Source organism: Pteropus vampyrus, unplaced genomic scaffold, assembly GCF_000151845.1.
Source record: "Pteropus vampyrus isolate Shadow unplaced genomic scaffold, Pvam_2.0 Scaffold262, whole genome shotgun sequence".
In the NCBI taxonomy this organism is placed as follows: domain Eukaryota; kingdom Metazoa; phylum Chordata; class Mammalia; order Chiroptera; family Pteropodidae; genus Pteropus; species Pteropus vampyrus.
This window is the reverse complement of record NW_011889043.1, coordinates 210218-231642: the sequence shown is the minus strand read 5'-3', so window position 1 is coordinate 231642 and position 21425 is coordinate 210218. Positions and strand designations below refer to the sequence as shown.

Genomic DNA, 21425 nt, shown 5'->3' with positions numbered 1-21425 from the left:
TCTATGAGAAGGTCAGTCCAGTAGGAGCTAACTCAACCATGCTGAAAACGGACTGTTGACTAATTTTTAAATTCTTTTTTATATCAGGTAAAAATATTTTGCAGTATTAAAGAAGTTTATTAAATTATTCCTTAAGGATACAAATGAACACAAGTTCTACATCTTATAAAAATCAACTTAAACATTCCCTACAACTAAATAATTCAATAAAAATTCTGTGAATGCTCACTGAGGTATCTAGACCAAAAGGAATTTAGATCTACAAATAAATATCAGGACTTCATGGCAAACCAGTCCCTGTAGACTGTGACTTGGTCTCCCTATTTCAGTTTTAAAGATGACTAAAGTAAATAAGTACAGAACTCATTTTTTTTACAAAAAGGTGAAAGCAATCATTTTAGTCTGTTTCATATTCAGTGGGGATGGACCATACAACTTAAAAATGCTGTCAAGTTGATGGTGTAAAAAATCATTCTTTAATGCTAGTTTTCATTTATAAACTCTCTTAAACTCCCTTTCTTGAGAAATGAGAAACTGGAGAACAGAGCATAAACCTACAGACACCTTCATTCATCTACTTTCATATTTAATCACTTAAAAACAGTGAGTTATATAAAAATATATATGAAAATTTGGCATATTTTCTAAACATCATTCTGTTTTCACCAGCTAGTGGCGAAGTCTATCATGGTTATCTAGAAGTATCACTCTAAAATATATAATAGAACACTTCAGACGCTGAGCTTTAAAACTTCATTAATACAGTTCAAGAAAAAAATGTGAGTGCAAACTATGTTGTCTTCAAATTCACTAATAAAAAGATATGGAATATATTCTGTAATTTCTGAACAAAGAGTACTACATTTCATAACTGGCTACTTAAGAAGAGGGCCAAACACTACCTTCAGTTTTGATTAACATACTTATTTTGTATTACTTTTCTTTTATAATAATCTATAAGTAAGATATCTTTAGATTAGCCAAACCAGGCAGAAAGTCATAACAATCACAATATTTTAGATGTCACCTTGACTTTCACGATATTGTATGGTTTTAGTGAACACAGGACACGCCAGGCTAAAACAGTGTTTTTATCAATAAAGAAGAAACTCAACAGAAAACATGTTTCCTTTCTTTTACTAGTTTTTAAAAAGTAACTCATTACATAAAGAGATCCACATGACATCTGGAAATGATTAACTGATTTCTTTCAAAGACTGACTTAAAATGTAAAGATAAAATCTAAATCATGGAAAGAGAATATCTGCAATTAATTGGTAATAATCTTGTACACCTATCAGCAAAAGCTATAATAACACAATTCATATCACGAGTGGGGATGAAGACAATCCCAAACATACAGAAATTAATCTGAGGAGTCAACCAGAGGATTCTGAATGGCCAACATCAGAGTTTACTAGAGAATGAGTATGGGTAGGCAGAGAAGGCAGACAGAGAAGAAGACACATATAGAGACACACGCAGCAAATACAAAAAGAGAAAATGAACACAGACAGGAGAGGATGACAGACACAGACATGAGACTGTGGTGGTGGTAATGTGTGGTATGTGTGCATGTGTGAAGGGGTGAAGGATGTTAGAAAGATACATAGGCAGAAAGTTTTGAAGAAAGAGGGGGACAAAAACAGAGACAAAGGGAAAGAGAGGAAAAAACCCACAGAAGCAAAGCAAGACTCAGACAGGAAAAATTAGGGAGAGATATAGACAGGACATGGAGCATAAAGCCTACTAAGAAGTCTTGCTAAAAATGAGCAAGAATTCTTTTCCAGTCTCACTGATCAGGTTAAGTCCTCCACTCATGGAAAACAGCAATTTAGATATAGGAAGAAAGATGGTAGAGTCTCTATTTTATACATAGAAGATTTTATGTATTTAATACAAAGAGATGATTCCTCTTACTAACAGTTCCTCAAAGAGTAAACTGATTTGAAAAATGAATATTCTAAATCGCAACCTGGCAAATTATACCACTATTGAAAAACATTTACTGGTTTCCCCTGCATCTGTAAGACAAGGGCCACAGCACTTGCCATTCCACATCCTAGCCTTGCCTGCCTCTCCATGCTTAGCTATAAGTGTGCTCAAAGTACCAAGTTGTTTCATGACTCTGACCCTCTGCTCTCCTCTTTCCTTATTCTGTATAGTAAACCATTCCTTACAGCCCTCAGTCAGGAGTCTATCTTTATGAGACTTTCTCTGACCTCTCTCCTCCTTCTACTTCAGATTTTCAATCAATAACTTTCTCCTCTGGAGTTCCACTGTACTTCTATTATAGCACTTACCACATACTATTTCATTTTTCATGTGTTTCTCCCCTACTAGACTAGAATGTCACCTCTTTGTACCACTTAAAGAAATAGGCACTTGTCTACGGCCATGCTACCCCGAACAAGCCTAATTCCGTCTGATCTCGGAAGCTAAGCAGGGTCGGGCCTGGTTAGTATTTGGATGGGAGACCAGCTAGGAAGACCGGATGCTGCAGGCATAAAAAAAATTAAAAAATAAGGGATTGTAAGCTGACAAGGTCCTTGCAATCTGTGAGGTCAACCAAGGGTTGTCTCGCCTAAAAAAAAAAAAAAAAAAAGAAAGAAAGAAATAGGCACCTAGTAATTATTGAATGGAGGAATCCATGAACAGGACTTAGCTGCTTTTGCTTTATCAGAGTAAAGAAGAAAGTAGCCCACCAGCAGTACGGAAAACAGTATGGAGCTTCCTCAAAAAACTAAGAATTGATCTACCATATGATCCAGCAATCCCTCTGCTGGGTATTTACCCCTAAAGACTTGAAAACTCATATTTGAAAAGATATTTGCACACCGATGTTCATAGCAGCATTATTCACAGTGGCCAGGACATGGAAGCAATCAAAGTGTCCTACGATAGATGACTGGCTAAAGAAGCTGTGGTACATATATACAATGGAATATTACTCAGCCATAAGTAGAGATGAAATACTGCCATTTGCGACGACGTGGATGGACCTCGAGATAATCATGCTAGGTGAAATAAGCCAGACAGAGAAAGTTGAAAATCACATGATATCACATATATGTGGGATATAAACCTAAAAGCAACAAATGAACAGGACAGAGACTCATGGACATGGACTATAGATTAGTGGTTACCAGAGCATGGTGGGGAAGTGGTGAGAGGGAGCAGGTAGATGGAGTAAAAGAGGTCAAATATGTGGTAACAGAAAGAAATCTAACAATGGGAGGGGAACACACAATGCAATATATATGTGCCTTACTGTTAAATTGTACACCTGAAACTTCCTGGACTTCATTAACCAATGTCACTAAATAAATAAATACATAAATAAAATAAAAAATTTTAAAATAAGAAGAAAGTAGGTATCATATAGATAGACTAAGGATTAGCCTCTTACCTGTTTAGAATTGGTTAAATACAATTTTGCTCCCAGATTTAAAATCTGCAGCTTCACCAGATCATCTTCACTTGTGAAGTTTTTAGCCATCTTCCTCAAAACATCAGGGGCAATTTTAGGAACTCGTTCACAGTTTTCTCCAGTTAGCCAAAGAATACTTGCTCTAGCCACAGGAACCTAATATTAGAAGCAGATTATATGATTATATAAAAAGATAATTATACTCTCCTTCATATTAGCATAGAAAATGCTTCAAATTTTATCAGTGTTAGATCTATCCATTCATTTAATGTATATCCAGAAAATATTCCTTCATTTATAGATTTTCTTTAGTTATCAAAAAATAAACACCCAAGACATCTCATTAAAACTGATTTCAGGGATAATGCCTTAGTAAAGATGCACAGAGGAAAAAGTCATTGGTCTAGAATCTCAATTCTATCAAAGATCTGCAAATTCTTGGGCCAAATCTGGCTGGGCACACCTATTTCTTTTTGTATATTACTGTTGCTGCTTTTGTGCTACAATAGCAGAGATGAGTAGCTGCAAGAAAGACCATAAGGCTGAAAATATTTACTAGCTAGCAGTTTTCAGAAGTTTGCCAACCTCTGCTCTACAGCACTGATTCCCAAACCTCAATGTCCACGAAAATCATCTAGGGTTCTTATTGAAACCGCAGGGTTCTGGTATAGCTCCAAGATAGCAGTTCTGTGGTGGGGCCTAGGAATTCATATTTTATGAAGTATCACAGATGATTCCTGAAGACAGGTGGTTGGCAAACTACATTTTGAGAATCATGGACAGTATAGAAAAAAGTACAGATTTACTAAAGACTAGGATTCCAAATCTGTTATGTTCTCTATGTATTTGCATCTACAGCACTGGAAACCTGTAAAATTGACAAGATCAAGGCCTACTTATAAACTCATGAATCCTGGTCTATTACATGGTCATCAATAAAAGAAATAGGGATAAGATAAATTTGTCCAATATTGCATTTTGGCATTACATATGTTTTAATAATGTACATTCCAATATAATTTGTTTCTTAAAAATAACTGCTTTGCTACAAATTGGAAACCTTCCATTGGCACCATTAAGACCATCGTTTTAGAGTATGTACATTAGTTTTATTACTATCTGTTTATGTGTATCATCCCCTACTCCAAAAGGAATTTGAAGGAGTATATAAATTAGTTTCTGTGAACATTTTCACCAAGTATAGAGAATTTGCTTTTTATAATAAATGAAAAGGCCAATGACTATCATTAACAGGTAGCATCACAAGAAGAGATAACACTTTTTCTATGAAATCCTTCTTCAATTTAAATAAAGTTCTAATATTTTCATTACTGTTTCACAGCTATATATATGATTGTTAAAGAACAGAGTGAGAATAAGGACTTCTGCACAGTTAAAATTTTATCACAATATCCACCATCTCAAAAACATCTAATTTATGAAATAATATAAAATTATTAAGACATCCCTAAGTTGGGTCTCTCACCAGACGGAGAATGAGGTCATCAAAAAAGCTTTAAAAATCAGTGTATATTTTCAAATATGGTAACAGCACTATCTTTAAATTAATATTAGAATAAGTTTAGTAAGAGAGAAGAAATCGACATACTTATATAATAAGTGTAAGTACTATGTATAAGTAGTAAGTACAATACTAAATGCTATTACAAATCCATACATGCAATATGATAAAACTGATATCCTTACTGTATGTCTACTGATTTCTGGGAAGAAAGGGGTTATTTCTCATGTTCCAAAGGTTACACTGCATTAAGACCTTACTCCCAATCTATTATTTTAAATTGGGCTAAAGAAGAGTAATTGAGTGGTAGATTAAATTTTCCAGTATGAAGCAATTCAAGTTGCCTGCCACAAAGGTACCTCTAAATAAGAATATATGAGCAACTTTGGATTTCAGTTATGCTAGATTTATTTTTCTTAAATATTTTATTATATAGTGCTACTACAAAAATTAGAAATCTATGACATATGACAATCTATTACCCACTTTAAGTAATTTTCTCTGGTAACACATTTATAATTCTATTTTTGCAATTAAAATGACAATACCAAAAAGTTTGAAGAGATTATTTCTATTCTTTTTAATTAAAATACTAAGATTAAAGTAACAATATTTAAATACTACACATTCATAGTACATTTAAAATACAACTCTTTGGGGGAAAAAATCAGTAAATTCTAATGCTCACAATGAAAATCTCAAGATGGTAGAGGTGCTGGGGGGCAGGATAATATTCAGGTGTTCTAGGACTGAGGTAACACAACTGTCAAGTAAACATCTGAAAACTTAGATAACTTCTCCACAGAAGAAATAATATCAATATAAGTATATTTATTCCCAACTTTGAGTGATGGCATTTTGTTAAAAAGCTTGGGAAACTGACAAACCCAATGTTTTTGTGCATTTGGCTAGAATCAGAATCCTAAGATTTTCGGATTCCAGCCCTTCCCTTCTCTCTCAACTAAGTTATAGGACTCTCATTTGCACACCACTGATACTATGAATCCATAGCCACTACAAAGATTTGAGGCAAGTGACAAAACAGTAGTAAGAAAAATTGTCATTTTTTGTTCTCTATGGTCTTTCCAACCACAGAATATATAGAAACACTAAAATAAAACCACACTAATAACACACGTGTATGCAGATGACATAATACTTTCATTACGAACCTCTGCTTTTCAATATTTTCAAAGACGAACTGGATTGTAAATAATTTTGCCTGATTCTTTGCTCTAAATGCCCTGAGCAAGTGGTTAAGTGCACTTTTTAAACCTTCTACCACAAAGCAGTTCCCACTGCCATTTTAACCCATTAACTTGGCTGAAAAAAAAAAAAAAACAAATAATGATTCCTAGCTGACCACAGCAGTTAAGAAAGACATCTAGAAAGATTTTACAGATCACTCTGTGAACGGTATAATTTAAAAGCTATTGTGTTTCAACAGGGTAAAGTAAATCCTGCAAAAACGTCAATTTTATTTATTGAAATTTTTCCAAGGCAAAATCAGTAGATATCTAAACAAACCACATACAAACAGCAAATCAGATCCAATACTCTGTATCTGGACTCAATAAAACTTAAAACTTAATTAAGTTCGGGTCGCAGGGCAAGTATAGTTAACTTGTGAAATGGTAGGTGTTCAGTGAGGCACTTGGGCAAGGAGTACAGAACGTGTTCTTTTGAATATCACTCAGCAGTCTTTACAGAATAACATCCTTCAACTGTTCTTTATGACATGGAATCCTCGTCTTCCCATTAAACATTATGTGAAACCCTTTTAGAAAAATCCTCAGGTAGTATGCATCTTATTTTGGAAGAATTTTGTTCCAAAAGCAGTACTGACTACAAATGAAAACTACTACAAAGGATAAAATATTCACAATCGGCACATGTAAGCTGACTTAGGTACTGACATAAATCTATTCGATTTGAGTAAATTTCAAAAGTAGAATTAACTTAAATTTTAGTTTTCATATTTTCAAACTATGACACTTACTAAATAACAAATGTAATGAAAGTCCTGAATACAAAAAATTTATGTTTCCTTTTTTTAAAAATCACATAGCTAATATCTATTGAGCCCTTACCATGTGCCTGGCACTGTTTTTAAGTACTTTATATGTTTTCTCAGTTAATTATCACAAAAGCCCTAGAAAGTAGGCTCTACCATTATCCCCCACTTGATCTATGAGGAAACGGGGGCACAAAAGGGTTAAGAAATTTGTCCAGCACCTCGTAACTTGTTAATGGTTGAACTGAAAGTGACTCCAAGTCTGAATCCAGAGTTCACCATGGCCACTGGGCATTGACAAAAAAAGTGTGTGCTATACTAGGAAAAATACCAGCCAGCAAGGTAAGATTCTGGTCATGTATATTACGTATATCGTGGAAACCATCAATTTCACCTCACTGAACCTTATTTACATAATAATCAAATAAAGGATTACTCCTTTGCCTGTTCTTCTGCCACACTGTGCAGTGGCTTCCTGCCGCTTCCCCTAGAGCCAGCCTTTTCAGGCCAGGTTTAGGCCTTCCTCTTGTCTACTCCTGCACCCATGCATGGGGGGCATTTTCTCACTTCTTTTCACCTAATTTTATGGATAAGTAAGGTGGCCGGGGTGGGAAGAGGTCTATTACTTCTGTTCCCCCTCCTCTCAGGGGGTAGATGAGACCAGGATTCTGCCCTGATAAAGTGGCTTAAGCACTGAGGAAAAACATGCTCAATTTTGTCCTCTTGTCCTCTGACACTAGTCAGATTGGCTCTATCTAAAATTGCAGTGGTTTAAGATACCAACTCTGGATTTAGGGTGAAAGAGGCAGAGATTCAAGAAGAAACAGCTCTCATTTAAGGCTCTCAGGCTAAACCTCCCATTTTAGAATCATTAGTCTACATCTAAGAGTCTTCAGATACTTGATAAGATTAATAAAGCTCTGCTTTCTTTTCCATGTGGCTATTGTTCTTACGTGAATAATTCTCTTGACTGTTTGGATCAGAGATTCTGGGGATTCAATCACTCCCCTTTCCTGATTTTGAGGCTACTGTCATTACTTTCTTCTGGAGTAACCTGTGCCTCTAAGCCCTGACCATTTTTAGGGTTCTGCATCACACACTGTCTTGCCTTGTCTCACTTCAAGCAGTTCAGCTTCCTCAAATAATGTAAATAGTAACAACTCATCATCACCTTTTCATTCTCCAAAAGTTCAAATTTTTGCTATATAATTGCATATAGTTTTCTTGTAATTATTTTAATCTCTCCTATATCACATTTCCAATTTATCGATTTTTGCTTTCTCTCTTTACCTTATCAGAATCAGGAGGGGTTAACTATTTTATCGTCTTTCCAAAGGACCAGATTTAAGATATATTTATAAATTTCAATTACCTTTTTTTTGGTGTTCTATTTTACAAAATCAACTTCAATCCCTCTTTGGTTTTTATACTTTGCTTCATTGTTCTTTTTCAAATTTCTTAGGACAGGTAAAAATTCTTTTATTTCTGGTCTCTTTACATTAAAAATGGTGGCAGTTATAGCTTTAGCCACATCCCACACATTTTATAATAAAATGTTTTCTTTTTCTGTGTTTCATGGAGTGCTTGCATTTTTTTCATTAAACCTTTTTTTTATCTAAAAGTATATTTTTTCTTACTTCATTACTGCTGATATCCTTTTAAATTATTTAATTCTAATTAAAACTTAAATATTTTGAGTTTTTTTTATGTCCAAGCATGTTCTTGAGTTTCTGTAACTGTTCTGTGGACATACCCATAAAAGTGGGTATTCCCTGTTCAAGAGATATAGGTTTTAGCTATAGGTTTACTAAATCAAGTATTTATTCTATTATTTAATTTCTCTATATCCTTACTTACATCTATATCTTACTTAAAATTTCCTAGGATATCTAATATGAGAAAACTATCCACTAAAGTCACCCCCAAATACTGTATTTTATCATTTCTCCTTGCATTTCCTATAGATTTTTCTCATATATTTAGTTGCCATTTTTTGTGTGTGCATATAGGTTTATTCTTCTTAGTTTCTTTGCAAATTGGCCCTTTTTTCATTTTATGTTCCTTTTTATTTTGTTAAATGCTTTAATTTTAAACCTCACTTCCTTGTTTATGTTCACTTAATATCTTTTCCCCTACCTTCTTATTTTTAACCCTTATCACTTTGGTTATGGTGTTTTAATTTTAAGTGGACTGTAGCTAGCTTTTGTTTTTCACTCCAATGTGAAAGTCTGTCTTTTAATGAGAGAATTCAGTCCATTCATATTTAGGGTACAATATATTTTTTACTCTTCCATCTTTATTATCTTAAAAAAATTATTATTTATTTTACATTTCTGTTTCTTTTCTCTTTGTGAACATGGAATTCCACTAATGGTTATCTTTTGCCAGAAAAACAAACAAACAAAAAAACCAAAACCCCCACAGACTTTGCTATATAGATCTGTAAGAAAATATTTACTTGGCTAATGTTCCAACAACTACTGTAGAGAAAGTTGATGCAATCAAAAATGTCCCTGAGCCTCAAACAGAGATATAGTTAAATACAACACATTTTTCTTCTAAGAAAGTCTGAGGTTTGCCTGATATAGGTCTCATATACTGTTTAGATTTTGTATATAAGCAACTACAGTCACTTGAAAGCCATTAACACTTCGTGTAATTGCCTCTCCCTTTCTAACAAGAACAGAACAAATTTATTAGTACAAGTTTTAACTAAATTTTGGACAAAATGTTTGAGAATAGAGAACTCTACATTGCTATTTCCTTCTCATAATCGAACACATATTTCTCCACCATTCCTTGTAAACAAGATATTAACTATTTTCTCCCACCAAAAACCCACTGTTTTCACCCCAAGATAATCTATCTTGTTACTTTTTTTAACGCAAGAATATTAAAATAATTTCACCTTCCTCCATTCTCTTCCTCCTAGGAGCACTTCAAACATTTACTCTTCCCAATCCTACTCCTAGGTTTTCTAAGAATGCTCAACAGTTTTAGTTACAGATTACTAGAACTTCCCTCATATTATGCTTTCTTTTTCCAGAGTCCTCATTTAGCACTTCTGTTAGACTTTTCTAGTCTATTCTTACACATTTAATTATGTATATAAACATATACATATACTATGTATGCATCTCCATTCTTTATCTTCCCCTATCTAGAGTTCCCTGCTTTTTGGTTCATTAGTTATTGGCTAGAAAAGTGGTTCTTACTGAAGGATGTACCACACTTCCCTAGTAGGAGTATTTGTGGTTGTTACAATGAATAAAAATACTACTGAAATTTGATGCTTGGTACAGGGATGCTGGGTGTCCATCTCAGCTGATTTGAAGAAAAAGGTTTACCCTTTTATCTCTCATCAACAGACCACTGACAAATAATGTGAAACATCTGTTCGACATTTGGGCATACACAGACCACGTTAATCTAATGCCTAATTTGTCAATGATTTGGGGGAAGCAAAAGGAAACAACAATAATAGAATCCTGGCCAGCTCAGTGAGCAGGAAAGTGAATTGAATACAAACTAAGAGACAGACTAGAAATGAAAAAGATAGCATAATGTATTGGTTAAGGAAGCAGACCTATTAACTGTGTGACCACAGGCAAGTTAATTAACCACTCTGTGCCTCCATTTTCTCTTATGTAAAATGAGAACACTAATAGAAACTACCTGGCAGAATTGTTATTAAAATTAATGATTTTTATTTTTAAGTTACTTAGACTAGTGCCTGGCAAATGTTTAGTACTACAGGAGTTCGGTTAAATAAATGAGGAAAATATAAAAGGTGCCACAAGATTGCTTACTAAATTTAAACCTAATCATCAAGTTTGTCTTTTTCAAAAACATTAAATATAGCCATGATCATAACAGTTAACACTAAGCGCTGTTCTAAGTGTTTCACATATGTTGACTCATTTATTTCTCACAATAGGTCTATAAAGTTATTAGCACTACTGTTCCCATTTTACAGATGAGAAAACTGGAGTACAGAAGTCAAATAACCTGCTTAAGTTCACAAAGCTAATAAAGGGTAGACTAAATATGAACCCAAGTCATCTGGTTCTCAAATCTACACTCTTAACCCCTGCACCTCTCATACATAATCTTTATGAGAAGTCCTGGCTTTGATAATTAATCAAAGACAATTAATCTACTCAATAAGAGTAGATACGAAGAGAAAGGAACTCTCTGCCAAGAGATGTGGTGAGTCTTATTCTTAACTCTAAGATAAATGTATAACTGCCCTGCAATCTTTAATAACACTGAGGGAAAGAAGATTTTGCCACTAGAGACATTAAAAGCTGGCCCTGCTCACACAAATGCGATCCCTCTGAACTGGCTCAGAGTATAGGTTACCCAGTTTTTAAAGAAGAAAATTATATACTTCTCCCTAAAATATGATCCTTTCAGTTATACAACATTAGTTGTCAAACTTTAACTAACATTCAAGGGACAAACACAATGTAGAAGAGTTTTAAGAAAAAATAGAAGCCATGGAGAGAGAATGTTTTAAAAGGGAATAGGTGATCAGTGAAATCAAAAGTTAACAACAAAAAAAAAATCAAGAAAGACACGGACAGCAAATTATCCACTGGATTTAAAAAGAGAGAGACAGTGACCTCAGAAAAACTAGGGAGTCAAAAATCAGGAAAGGAAATAAAATTCTTTTCAGATAATTCTTTCAAAAAACTTTAGTTTTAAAGGGAAGAGGAAAATAAAACAGTACATAATAATAACAGCTAACACACAGTGCTGATGTCACAGGCGACGTTCTAAAGACCTGTACATACATTAACTAATGCAAGACTTACAACAATATAGGTTCTTTTACTAACACCATTGTACAGATGGGGAAAGTGAAGCATAGAGATTTTAATGTAAGGACATGGAGCTGGTAAATGGCAGAGCCGAAATTAATATTTATTTTTTAATTTAATTTTTAAACACAATTTCAGATTTACAGAAAATCTGCAAGAGTAAAAAGAATTTCTGAACACCTTCAGATTCCCCAAATGTTAACATTTTACTGCTTTCTCTCTATGTATACAAACACATTTTGGTTTCTGAACCAGTAAGTTGCACACATGCCTTTTACCCTAAAGTACTTCAGTGTAAATTTTCTAGTAAAAGAAATGTTCTCATATAACCACAGTAGAATTATTTAAAAATGAGGAAATTAAACACTGAGCCAATACTATTATTATCTAATCTACAGATTTTATTGAGATTTTGCCAATTATCCCTATAAAACCTTTTATAGGAAAAGAAGATCCAAAATTATGTGTTGCACAGAGTGTCATATCCTTTTAATCTCTTTTACTCTGAAAAAGTTTCTGAGTTTTTCTTTCCATTTCATTATATTGGCATTTTGAGAGTACATGCCAGTTATTTTGTAGGATACTCTCATTCGGTTTGGTGTTTCCTCTTAATCAGATTCAAGTCACTTTTGGCAGGAATTCAACAGACTTGGTGCTGAGTTCTATTCAGTGTATCTTAGAAGGTACATGATCCTGTTGCTAGCAATTTTAACTACATTCAGGTAGTGTCTGCAAGGTTTCTCCATTGTAAAGTCAAAAGTCATTAATTTACCCATTGTAATTAAGAAATATCTTATGAGATATTCTTTCAGACTGTGCAAATATGCTGTTACTACTCAAATTTTCACTCCCTAGTTTTTAGCATTTTGTTAATGATTCTTGCCTGAGTCAATTGCTGTGATGGCAGGAATATGGTGATATTCAAATTCCATCTTTCCTTCTTTATTTATTAGTTATTTTTGTACTGTAAGGAAGAGCTTCCCTTTCTCCCTTACTCAGTCAGTCATTCATTCCAGTGTGGATTCTGAGATTCTTGACCTAGTCAATCCTTTACTACCACTTATTTTTTTGCTCGAGATGGCCAGTGGGAGCCTCTTCAAGCTGGCTCTTAGGTCTTTTTGACATGTTTCTATTATTCTATAAGCACCTCTTTGCTTTTTTAGCTCAAAAAGATGTTCTAAAATCATCTTGTTCTTTCCTTGCCCTAGCTCTAAAATCAGCTCTGGTTCCTTTCAGTGGTGAATGGAATTTAAAAACCAAAGTCTACTACAAAAAGGAATGAAATACTATATTCTACAATGTGCATGAACCTTCAAGAAAACATGCTAAGTAAAAGAAGCCAGACACAAAAGCCAACTTATTGTCTGATCACACTTATATGAAATGTCCAGAATAAGTAAATTCATAGAGACAGAAAGTAGACTGATGGTTATCAAGGGCTAAAGTAAAGGGAGGATCAGTAGTTTGAGGTATGAGACTTTTTTACGAATGATGAAAATGTTCTGGAATTACACAGTGGTGATGGTTGCACGACTTTATGAATATACCCAAACCTGCTGAATTATACACTTGAAAAGGGTGAATTTTATAGCATGAAATAACTAAATTAAAACAAAACAAAGCAAGATCTGGCCACTAGGTGTGCTCATTGGTATTACGGTATTATTGTATGTAGGCCTTCTTGAAGGACAGCCTTGGGAAACAGATGTTTGTATACTCACAAATGCATTCATATGTAACATATATACACGTATAGACACATTTGCATACATACACTGACACACACCCAGATATCAATATAAAAACCCATGAAGTTCACACTGATAATCCAATTCCAATTCAACACTACAGTATTTACTGCATCCTCCCCCTTTCTCAGATTTGTAATTCCCTTCCACAACACTGCAGAATTTGAATCCAGACAGTTCAGCTACTATACATTTGAATCCAGACAGTTCAGCTACTATACATGCCCATTTATTTTAACAAAACTATAATTTACTGAATAAAATTCAGTTGGATTCACCAAAAATCTCTTAATTAGTACTCACAGTGATACTGTCCAAGAGTTTGGCCATATGTTTGATAATTTCACCATGTTGTGCAGGTTGCATTTGCAGTAATTTCTTAATAACGACCACACTTTCAGCAACAACTATTTCTGAAAAAGAGAATATTCGCATTAACTATGTAAAATTCAAATTATTCTTGGTAAAACATAAATTTAAATTAGTAAAACATTCTACATATTTTAAATGCCTAGGTAAAAACTGTAACAATGAGTGTACTTCCAAATTTTGGGTGTGAAATACATCTTAAGTAGAAGAGTATACTTTCATTTCTAAAATCTGGTATTGTCTCCTGGACTCTGACATCCCTTTCTAATCTCTGCTTCTTTAAGTCAGAAAAATAAAGTGAAGTTATATTATGTAACCACTATAATGTTCAAGTGTCTCTGGCTTTTAACTATAGCTCTCTAATACTCTTACTTTATTCCTACTAATTATATCATGGTAATCAAACACCTACAATCTAAATAACATTTTTTCCATTTCTACAGAAAACAGCAAATTAAAATAAAAGATTCCTTAAGTGATAGGTACAGAGAAATGAGTGGTAAGGGTTAGTAGTAGTAGGAAAGGTGTTACAACAGAAATAGCATGAACTTCAGAGCCAGAAGGACTGGGGCTGAGCTGGATTTTGTCCACTGGTCCCATGAGTCCACTCTGCCTTTCCTGGTCTAACTCTGTGCCCAGAGAGACTGACCTCTGTGGACTACATCAACCAGACATCCTTGCCCTTCTAAAGCACCATCAGGAGATCGGGGGTGGAAAGAATAGTTGTTGTCTTGAATCTCTCTTCTGCCAGGGCTCCCTGGCAGTGCCTGCATGCCTCCACTGCAAATTTCAGTTCACTTGAATGGTTCTCTCTTGCAGGGTCTGGTAACTGCTCCCACTCCTCACACGCCTCCCCTTCAATTCTAGATATAGCTTCCCACTGTTCCTAGCCTGTTAGCCCCAGGGTGTTTCCTCACACCTTGTTGGTTTCCCTTAATTCTGCCCATATGTTATAAATAGTGCCTTCATTAAATTCTTTCAATTGTCCCTTTTAAGTGTATCAATCTGTTTCTGGCCAAGGCCTTAACTAATGCAGTAATTGGTACTGGGAGTGCTGCAGGAAGCATCTTAAAATTGAAATTCTGAGATTGAGTTATCACACAGAAGTGGCTAATCACTGGTCTGAATTATGGTTTTGGTGGCACCAATAGAGAAATGTAATATAACTAGGGAGAGTACTTGACCTTATGGAATAAATCTTATATAAACAATTATAAATATGACTGATGCCAAAGAAATAAATCAACATTGCCTTTATTATTTTGGCTTTTTTTTTTTAATTAATAGGGATTCATGGATTTTAGAGATTCCTCTGGACTACACTAAAAAGGTTTATTTTAATATTATACTGAAAATATTATGATTTGTGTTGTTACTATTTTCCTCTAAAATATTTTTTCTTATCTAGCTGTTAATAACATAAGCAAAATTTCTACCATTCTAATCGTTATCAAACATACATGTTTCAAGCTATATATGTCTTTACGGGAATAACAAATTAATATTTACATAATGTTTTAGTTTACAAAAATGTCTTTTTTTCTCACGATAATTGTAATATGTACCTTATTACTATTTTATTTTATTTTTCAATTATAGTTGACATACAATATTAGCTGCAAGTGTACAACACAGTGATTACACACTTATATACCTTACGAAGCGGTCACCCCAGTAAGTCTAATAGTACTCATCTGACACCATATACAGTTATTACATTATTAACTATACTCCCTATTTTACATCCCCATGACTATTTTTATATCTGGCAACTTGTACTTCTTAATCTCTTTCACCTTTTTCATCCAGTCCCCCAACCCCCTCCCATCTGGTGACCCTCAATTTGTTCTCTGTATATATGACTTTGTTTCTGTTTTGTTGTTCATTTATTTTGTTTTTTTCGATTCCACATATACATTAAATGTGGTATTTGTCTTTCTTTGTCTGACTTGTTTCCAGCATAATATCCTCTGTGTCCATCCACATTGCTGTTTGGGATTTCTTCAGACAAAGAAAGAGAAATGCACTGGAATTATCTGACTTTGTCCAGAATTCAAACTCAGAACCAGAATTTACCATTTTATCTCTAATGTTCTGTTACTATAAGCAGATATTACTTTTATAAAGACCACCTTTTGGAGTTACAAGGAAAACAGAGATAAATCAGAATGAGAAGCTGCTCTCATCAAACTTATACTACAGTAGGAAACATTAAACGGTTATATAATTACCATGCAAAGTAAAATATAGTTCTAAGTATGATTTTAAAGAATCCACAGTATAAAAATTTTTAATTTTAAAATACATTACTGTAAAACTAGCCTAAGTAAGTAAAAAATGTATAATTTTATTTATCCACATGCAGAGGCAGGATTGGCTATAATTGAAATATATATTTGGTATTATTTATCCTTTGGTGCTATGTTAGTTTCCTATTGTCATTGTTATAGATTACTACAAACTTAGTGGCTTAAAACAACATAGATTTATCATCTTACAATTCTGGAGCCAGAAGAAGTTAACATGAGTTTTATGGGCCTAAAAGCAAGGACTAAGTTCTCTATGGAGATTCTAGGGGAAGATTCATTCTTTGCTTTTTCCAGCTTCTGGAGGCTGCTGGCATTCCTGGGCTCAAGGTCTCCTTCCACCAGAGGCTTCACTCCAACCTCTGCTTCTGACATCTGATTTTCTTGACCTCTCTCTTTCTCTTATAAAGACCCTTTGGATTACCTCGGGTCCACTCAAATAATCTCCCCGCCTCAACAATCTTAATTAATCACATCTGCAAAGTCCCTTTTGCCATGTAAGGTACAATGCCTGGGTTCTGGGCATTAGGACCCAGACATTTTGGGGTGCGGAGTGGGGTGCATTATTCTGCCTACCCCAGGTGACTTCTCATTCCCTTCAGGTAATTCCACCCTACCTATTCTTTATGCTACCTCCTGGTTTTCAAAGACCTCAGTACTGTGGCAGTACTCAGCCAGAAGCATAAAATGATCCTATGTTCTTGACCTTTTTTTTAGCTTTCTCCTTTTCCCCTACAGAACCTAATGATCCTCACTCTAAGAAGTACAGCTACTATTTAAAAATTTTTTATATTATTGTAGTAAGAACATTTACAATGAGATCTACCCTCTTAACAAAATTTAAGTATACAATACAGTATCGCTGACTACAGGTACAATGTTGCACAGTAGATCTCAGAGAGCTTATTCATTGTGCTGAACCTAAACTTTATGCCGCTGATTAGTGATCCCCCATTCCCTTTTTCCCCCAGCCCCTGGCAACTACTATTCCACTCTGTGATTCTATGAATTTGACTATTTTAATATCTCTTACAAGTAAAATCATTCAGTATTTGTCTTTCTGTGACTGGCTTATTTCACTCAGCATAATGTCTTCAAGATTCATACAATCTAGTATTATTCTCATTTTACAAGTGAGGAATCTGAATCACAGGTAGATCACATAATTTATTCAAATAACATTAACATTCAAACATAGGTGGTCTAGTTCTGTATAAGCAGATAGCTGGCAACCAAGTTAAGTGGTCAGTATATGTGAAGACTATGATACACTTGTCTTATATTACAGTCTCCCTCCATTAGATTATGTGTGCTGTAAAGGCAGGAACATTTACAGACTGTATGAATTTTTTTTTATGTATTCAGCATTTACTAAATACTCCAACTGATTCAAGTCCTCAATAAATGCTTACTGAATTATATAAAACAAACAAAACAAAAAATAGTCCTCTGTCCCAATCCTTTCAATTTACGGTAAATGGTAACATTATTCAGACAAACAAATTTTGCTAATATGTTACCTAAAGTAAATAACCTTAGGGAATTAAATTATCCTAAGTCAAGGGAAATGCAGATTTCTTCTAGAGATAGTTAAAAATTTTGTTTATCAAATTAATCTTAGACAGTGATATTGGAGTATTTTTGGGCAAGTGTCATGTCTGCCTAGAAAAGACCTCTCTTATGCCAAGAAGAGAGAAGTCGACAACATTTAAAAAAAGAAAACCTACAGGTCCAAGAAGAAAATATTAAATATATGTAAAACAATGGCGTCTAAATACTGTCTCTGAGGTTTTAAGACACACTACCTGAAGAGATGATGAGGTAGTTATAATAACATAAAACCTAAGAATCGCAGATCCTTAGAGCCTCAAAAGAGCTTACAGATTTTTGAAAACTCAGGCCCCCTTTACAGTATTTATTTCTAGAAACAGATTATCTTAAAAGGAAGAGAAAGGGACTCTGTTGTCAGAATTGGCCACTTTTAAGATCAAAATATTACTACTTTCTTTAATGATGTTTCTTTGTTTTACTGCCCACTTTTACTGAACCAGTTTTCCAAACTACAGAAGTTTAGCACATATGATAAAGAGTTAAAGGATCAGGTATTATGGGCTAGTAATGACTACGCAACCAGAACCTAAACACTACAATTTAGGTTTCTTAACATTCAAACTACAGAAAAGAAAATTAAGGTTATAAAAAGAGTTTTGATTTACTAAAAACAAAAGCCTAAACATTGAAATACTAGAGTTTAAATTAATAAATCTTCTTACTTTTAAGAGTGATTATAAATTACATTAGCCTCCCATTATCTAATTATAAAATAATCTATTCTTCCTTTAAAAGTGCTATAGGAGCCTAACATTCATCTTTTAAATCAAAGTCAATAAAAACATTTTTTGAGAAATTAATGTGTTACAAAGCTAAATAGAAAATGCTGCTTTAAAATCCACAGCTTGAAAATTTCACATGAGAAAAAAAGGTCAAAATATAAAATTGAGAAATCTTGAATATATTTGTATCTGAAAGAACTAATCAGTGTTCTAATTTGTAGTGCTTTTTGTATGCAATTAATTTAAAAGAACAATTACCGTAGTAAACTATGGTTCAAACTCTATAATATTCTGGAAATATTTTCCCAAGGAGTATGTCTGAGCAAATAAAAAGTCATTATTAAAGATATATAAAAATAAAAACATGTTTTTAAATTCATATTTTAAGTGTGATGTAGAAATAGATAAAAAGAATGTTATTAAACACAGAAACAGATAAAATGTATGACATTTAGCACCCTATCTCCTCTACTTACCTTCTATAACCAAATTTTTAAAAAATTGATATCCCTGATAATTTTTGTCACATATTTAGAGTTTTAATACAGCATGGAGAAAAATGTTCTATCAATCACAGTAGCTCAAGTTTATAGGTAAAAATTTATAATTTTATGTTCATAATAAAAATCTATCTTACTTGGGGATAAATTTTGTCTCAATTTTTTTTTCATCATTAGTACTTACAACAATGTTAGTTTTCTAAAGAGATCTATGTGCTTGAAAAGATATTTGGGTATAATAGAGTTACTGTAGTAAAAAGTTATTTTTCTTTGAAATAAAATATAAAAAATAATCGATTTTGTTATGTTTAAACTTATGGCTGCTATGTCATATATGCCTGTGTCTAGATATGACATAATTGTATTTAGAATTCCACAAATAATTTCAATGATTTCACAATAAAAATTATGCTTTTAAAAAGAATCTCATGTTAGTCAAATATCTAATTATAATAAAAGCCCTCTAAATAAATTACTTAAAAGGTGAAAGTTGATTCATTTTTCCTTTACTCCATATGGCCTCATTTATTCTAAAGTCATACCATAGAAATAACTGACATTTACCACAGAACAGTATGAAATCTAGATTATACATTTTACCTATGCAGTTTTACAAAATGTTTAGATATTGTTTGTTAAAAATATGAAGTTATTCCATATTGATGACTTCTAAATGTAGTTATCTTGAATACAAAATTATTAGGTTGATTTTTGGAAAAAAAAAAACTTTGAAGATAACATATTCGACATACTTTTTTGATCCAGCCACTTCGTCATGATATAAAGTCATTTGCCTGCTTTTAGCACCCTCTGCAGGTGAACCAATATTATAAAATACATATGCCACCGTAAAGAAGTAAAATAGAACCTTTCAGAGTACAATGGAAGTGAATTAACTGTGAAGAAATAAAATAAACAAATTATACTTTCTTAGTTCTGTTTAGGCAAGAATAATATGGTTTTCAAGTTAACTATCCAATTTACTAAAACAAAAACCTATGTTTGTATGTGTTTCAAAGAAAAAATACTACTCATCATGATCATGCTACTGACAAAAGGAAAAAAATAAAATACAACGTTAAAAAATGTTCACAATTTTGCAGGTCACACCAAGAATAGTGAAATAATAAATTACTTGAAAAATAAAATGAAACTGTCAACTTACCATCCCGGTTGGACAGCAGACATACCAGGCCATTGAGACATGTGTCAGTGACTTCTGAGATGTTGGTTGCACATCTGCCTATAGTCTGAATAGTGGCTGCTGCAAATTGTTTATCCTGGCTTTTCACATAGGTCTAAAAAAAACACTATTTCAATTAGTTTATACTCTGGTACTATCACCTGAACAAAAATGCCTATTATATTAAGTTTTGTCAACATATAAGAAATCTAGCATACATAATCTTCTCATCTATAGTCACAAGAGGAGGTCCAACTGATGACTTAGCCTAAATTAGTATTTTTTGTTTTGTTTTTACCTAAAGCATGTGCCTATCTATAGAAGAGGCACATATTCAAGCCGGCTTCATTCACCTATGGCTTGTAACTCCAAAACTGATAGTGGGGAGCAGTCACCCAAACACAGCAATTAGTTTAATGCAAGATTGAAAGAAAAGATGAGAACTCTCTCTTTGGAGGTTTCAGTTCATTTAACCAGCAGCATCTGTGAATTTATGAAAAAAAGCGTTGCTTTTTCAAATACATTAAGTCTAAAAATTGGGAAAAGAGGAGGAAAAGAACCAATATGCTACTGGCAAACATTTTACTTTCAAAATGGTATCTGAATGGTAGTAAAACTACAACAATATCTACAGTGAGCAGCATTTCAATAGATTTTACAAATACTCAGTTCACAGTGAAATAAAATATCATACAGTTGAAATATTTTCTTTAAAAGAATGCTTTAAAAATATACTGTTAACCATATATTTACACAAACTTAAAAAGAAATGATAAAATTGCTTAACCACAGTAAGTTAAAAGAGCTTTACAAAATTTATGATAGACCTAAAGAATTTCACTTTGGCTATAATTTTTCTAATTTAAAAACTCAGTTTTTATTGTTTACAGAAATGTATTTTAATATGCATATTTACATTTACATGCAATACATAATGGAATTTAAAATTCCATTTTTCAACTGAAATTTTTAAAAAAATGATGTCTAACCTCAAATGAGAAGTGCATACTATTGATTTAACATTATGGTTATATAACATGCAAAAAAGAGTAATACATTTAAATGGTGCCTAAATGACAAATAGAGGAGAAAACCTAAGAATATCTAAAAAACTTACAAATTTAGTGAAAATAGTACCAAGAACATGATTAAATGTTGGAGAAATAAATTAAACAAACTGAAGTCTCTTAGTTCCAT

General features: G+C 33.2%; 1 protein-coding gene and 1 pseudogene across 2 annotated transcripts in view; one reads left to right on the top strand and one right to left on the bottom strand.

The window, feature by feature from the left end:
• The window catches only part of AP3B1 (adaptor related protein complex 3 beta 1 subunit), a 219935-nt gene that overhangs the window by 98369 nt on the left and 100141 nt on the right, over positions 1 to 21425 (bottom strand). For both annotated transcript variants that reach the window (XM_011375121.1, XM_023520419.1), the window contains exons 13-15: positions 20211 to 20343; positions 13841 to 13950; positions 3410 to 3586 (exon numbers count right to left, since the gene is read on the bottom strand). In XM_011375121.1, coding sequence (XP_011373423.1) covers positions 3410 to 3586; positions 13841 to 13950; positions 20211 to 20343 — 420 coding nt within the window. The remainder of the gene's footprint in view (positions 1 to 3409; positions 3587 to 13840; positions 13951 to 20210; positions 20344 to 21425) is intronic.
• LOC111729477 lies at positions 2388 to 2506 on the top strand (annotated as a pseudogene).